Here is a 4,948-nt window from a genome sequence, read left to right as displayed (position 1 = left end):
AAAGAACAGCATAATAAGAAAGAGAATATGTAAAGCTGAGCCATATAATAAATGCTCATACCATTTCAGGTATTTTTGATGATGAAAAACAACTCATAATGAAGGGGAAGAGCAGCAATGTAAACAAAGTGATAAAATCTTAAGGTCTGATGCCTCTTCATATTTAGACAAATGGTACCATTAAATCATACAGACAAAAGTATTTATCAGTGGAGTAAAGCTCTCACATGTGCCAATTCTCTTCTCAGGTATGAAAGGAGTCAGAGTGCAGAGAAATCCTCTGAATATACTCAACCTGGTAAAGCCTTTGCTTTACGTGCTCACAGTCATGCCCAAAGACATGAAAGGATTCATACAGAAAAGATCCCCTCTGAAGTTATTCACTGTGTCGAAGACTTTTTACCTTACACAAGTCTCCAAATACATAAAAGAACACAAACTGGCCAGAAACCCCATGAATGAAATCAATGTGGTAAGGCATCTGCACAGCACAGTAATCTCCTTACAGCAGAAAAGAAGACACTGGAGAGAAATGCTATGAATGTAATCAGTGTGATAAGGCCTTTTCACAACATAGTCATCTTAAAAGGCATGAAAGAGCCAGGCGGTGGTGGCGCACGCCTTTAATCCCAGCACTCGGGAGGCAGAGGCAGGTATGTTTCTGAGTTCGAGGCCAGCCTGGTCTACAAAGTGAGTTCCAGGACAGCCAGTGCTATATAGAGAAACCCTGTCTCGAAAAACAAAAAACAAAAAACAAAACAAAAAAACCCAAATAAACAAAAAAGATACATACTTGAGAGAAACCCTATGAATGTGATCTATATGGGAAAGCCTATGTATGTCACAGGCATCTTCAAAAGCATGAAAGAATTCATACTGTAGAGAAAGCGTATGAATGTATTTAATATTCATACTCTTAATTATGAACATATTTGTATTGGTAAGAAACTGTCTGAATATAAACCATGTGTTAAAGCCTATCCCAGCACACTTATCTCCAAATGCAGCAAGGAGCACATATGGAGTAAGACAGCGACAGACACTCTGTATCCACTTAGCTGTGGCCACTCAGTCCTGTCCAGTTCTTCCCACTCCCCACCCCCTTGGCAAATGCACAGAAGTGTCAGTGATAGCACCGTGCATACCCCATATGACAATCTCCAATTAGACCATAAAGCCCCTCATTCTCTGCCACATTATCCTTGTATCTTGCCCAGATGGTAAGAATTGGATATTCTAAAGACATTCACATCTCTACCTTTGTTTGTGGTCTAGTGTAACAGTAGACCACATGAATTTTGAATTTCCCTTGTAATTGTATTCTCATAAGTGATTTACTCCTCTAGGTAAGGACTTCTGTACAAATTATATATTATTTGTTAACTAAATACTTTTCAGGGTAGCAAAGAGCTAAAATTCAGTTAAAGACTTAGAAACAGAGAAAATTCTCTATTCCAATTAGTCACACTGAACAAATATGTTACTGTTTTCCATTTTCATTAATAATTTCCTTGTTTTCTTTTTATTCATTTTTGTTGTTGTTTTACTTGAAATTGTTTTCTCACTGAGTATCTGGTTGGCCTGGAACTATAATCTGTTCTAGGACATCAGAGAATTCTGCCCACCTTGTCTCCAGTGTGACAAGATTATATGTCACAACTATATAATTTGGTACTTTTAATGGGCTTAATAAGGATGAGTGGCTGAATCTCTCTGGTTAGGGTAGCTAGGACATAGACTGTGGTCCTAGCTCTAGTAACAGAAGTCTACCATGAAATGCAGCCCTCCTGCCTTCAACTCCCCTGTCTTTCACATTAGGAGGCATGTTGTTTTGCTTTATCGTAACATCTGTTATAAGTCACCAAAGGACTAGGGCAGATTCTGTCCTTATTCTATAGATGGTGAAACTGAGACTCAGAGTGTCAAGTCATTACTGAATAGATATGTGGAACTGCTTTTCTTATTCATGCTGTGTTTCCAGGGACTCAGTAAATGAAGTAGAAGCCACCTCAGCCAGACATGGTGGTACAGGCCTGTAATTATGTTGCATGGAAACTGGAGACAGTAGTTTCAGGATTTTTCATACAAGGTGAAAGTGGTCTATGAAGTTTGGTGCTAGGCTCAGAGAATAAAGGCAGATTGTGATTGGTTCAGGCCAATATCCATAGTCTTCCCTGCAGGTCCAGAAGTTCAGGGTCATGACACAAGTAAGTGTTAGCTGAGGTATTTACCACACTAAGTTTTCTATTCTTGATGTTTCTTGCCCAAGACAACCTAGGTAACTTCAGGATCAGATTCTCCCACAAGGGCAACTATTATCCACAAGCCAGGATGAGCTCACTAATGGCTTATACAAAGCCAATTATTCATCCCTGAAACCATAAATAGACATCCAACAGAAATGCAACAGCAGGTTTTATTCATATATTTGTGCATTTTTTTCATAATTAACAAGAAGAAATTGAAAATAATTTGGGAGTGGCTAACGAAAAGATAAGGAGCCCAGTGTGGTGGCTCACACCTTTAATCTCAGCACCTGGGAGGCAGAGGCAGGCGGATTTCTGAGTTCGAGGCCAGCCTGGTCTACAGAGGGAGTTCTAGGACAGCCAGGGCTATACAGAGAAACCCTGTCTCGAAAAACAAAAAGCAAACAAACAAAAAACAACAAAAAAAGAAAAGATAAGGAAGAGGGAAAGTAATGCCATATATTTTCCTGAACATGTACAAAAACACATTTTAAATAAAAACTTGACCAGATAGACAGTGTAACAGTTAAAATAAACTGAGCATGGTTACAGTAGACGGGTCCCATTTCCAAAACTAACTAGTTGCTAACTATCATTGTGAAGTGTCTGCTTTGCCCTTCTGGTCTCACTGTATACTGTGCACAGCCACATGCAGGCAAAATACCCACATATAAAACAACATTTAAAAAGAATAGCTCAAGCAGGGCAGTGATAGCACATGCCTTTAATCCCAACACTTGGGAGGCAGAGGCAGGCAGATTTCTGAGTTTGAGGCCAGCCTGGTCTACAGAGTGAGTTCTAGGATAGCCAGGGCTACACATAGAAACCCTATCTCGAAAAACAAAAACAAAAACAAAAACAAAAACAAAAAAAAACCCAAAAAACAAAAAAAACAAAAAACCCCACAAAAACAAAAAGAATAGAATATCTCAAAAAACTGGAATTTTCTACAGTGAAATCATTGCCCCGAGAAAGAGACCCGGCGGGCTAGTTGGAATGTAACTCTTTCTTGTCCTGCACTGATGCGTCCATTGCCTTCCTCTGAACCAGCTCGCTCAGGAGGGAAAGATGCTTTTCTTTGAGGTTAGAGTAGCTCTGCAGAATTGTTCATGTAAGAACAGTAACCCCAGTACTGTTAGGTGACTTTTCATTGATATATTCTGAATATGTTCTGTGTCCTTTGTATGTATAAAAATTGTGGCATTGAGCCTGGAGGTGGTGGCGCATGCCTTTAATCCCAGCACTTGGGAGGCAGAGGCAGGCAGATTTCTGAGTTCGAGACTAGCCTGGTCTACAAAGTAAGTTCCAGGACAGCCACGCCTATACAGAGAAACCCTGTCTCAAAAAAAATTGTGGCATTGAAAACATCTTTTAAGTCTATCTTTGAGATCATACTTCATGATCTAAAATGTAGACTTGTGTAGCCCCCCGATGCTACACGAACCGTGTTCTTGAATGGGAGGCTGGAGCTATAATGGGAGGAAACGGTGGGAGAAATAATGAGACCAAGACAAGATACTGATCAAGGCCCCAGAGTTACTAAAGAGTCTAAGCTTATAAAGGGGGAAGGCACGTCTTCCACCACATCAGATCTTGATGCTTTGTTGCCAGGCTGTCAGCACTTGGTCATGAATGTCTCAGGAAGACAGGTTCAGCCTCTCAGTGTCTTAAAGAAGAGCACAGAGGTGGCAGAACAATATAGACCTGTCTAGGTCAGAAGACTCCACCCTAGATGGTCTCACTCACAATGGCAGAACATGTCTGAGCCAACCTGCTCAAGGCTGGGGGAGGGCTACAGACTTGCACTGTAAATCTCCATCTGCCTCAGTGGCTAGACTTGCCTATTGGTGGCTAGACCCTATTGGTGTGGTTCAGAGAATAACCTCGGGCCTAAAATTTAAAAAGAATTAAGAATGGTAGCATTTGTGGAATGCAAAATCTGTCCTTGGTTGGCTTTTCTTTGATGTGAATACACACTCTTTGTAAATAGATATTTAAAAATAATATTTTAGGTGTGTGGAGTGGTTTCCTTATCAAAAGTCATACAGATGCTAGAGCAGCTGTACCTGCAGGCCAGAAAGATGTTTCTGAGAAAAGCTCTCCCACATACACTTTGGTGTCCTTGATCCCAGTTGTTGCTTCTGGGGGCAATAATATATTATCTTCTTGATTAAGCTAGCTAAATTCTTAAATTAGCTGCCTGCACCACCACTTAGTCTTAAAATCCCCTATTAAAGCCACATAGTCAGCTTTCCATTGCAATAAGAGGAAAAGTATTTGCATATGGAACATGGATGGCTTCTTCCTTCAGACCAGAATAGGAGGACTAGTTTCTTGTGTATTTCACTGGAAGAAATACGGCAAGCAAACAAGTTAGCATACTCATTATGATGAAGTACCTGCTTGTGCCAGGGTGAGGGATTTTGTAATTCCCCAGCATGTATTCATTCATGTCATGTGAATCAAAGCAGACCAGACTGATGGGCATACAAATTAGGAGGTCAGCTTGATCCAATTAATACTGAATTTTCAACTATAGGGCACTATCACATATATATCCAATGCACTTGCAAATTCACTTCAGCTCAGAGTTTTGAGAAACAGGCCATTGATTTTAGCTGCATGTGTTAAGTTACATATCTCAGCTGCTAACATTGTTCATACAGGAAAGGTAGATCCCCTCTTCTTAATACCATTCTCTA

At 40.3% G+C, this 4,948-nt stretch overlaps 1 protein-coding gene across 1 annotated transcript in view; it reads left to right on the top strand.

Moving 5' to 3' along the window:
- LOC115029069 (zinc finger protein 120-like) overlaps positions 1 to 610 on the top strand; it is a 49,274-nt gene extending 48,664 nt beyond the window's left edge. Inside the window, exon 4 of the mRNA XM_029468229.1 lies at positions 249 to 610. Coding sequence (XP_029324089.1) covers positions 249 to 462 — 214 coding nt within the window. The 3' untranslated portion in view covers positions 463 to 610. The remainder of the gene's footprint in view (positions 1 to 248) is intronic.
- The last annotated feature ends 4,338 nt before the right edge of the window (positions 611 to 4,948 follow it).

Source organism: Mus caroli, chromosome 13 (assembly GCF_900094665.2).
Source record: "Mus caroli chromosome 13, CAROLI_EIJ_v1.1, whole genome shotgun sequence".
NCBI classification, from domain to species: Eukaryota; Metazoa; Chordata; class Mammalia; order Rodentia; family Muridae; genus Mus; species Mus caroli.
Note: the sequence above shows the minus strand (reverse complement) of the source record. Positions and strands in the feature narration are given on the sequence as shown.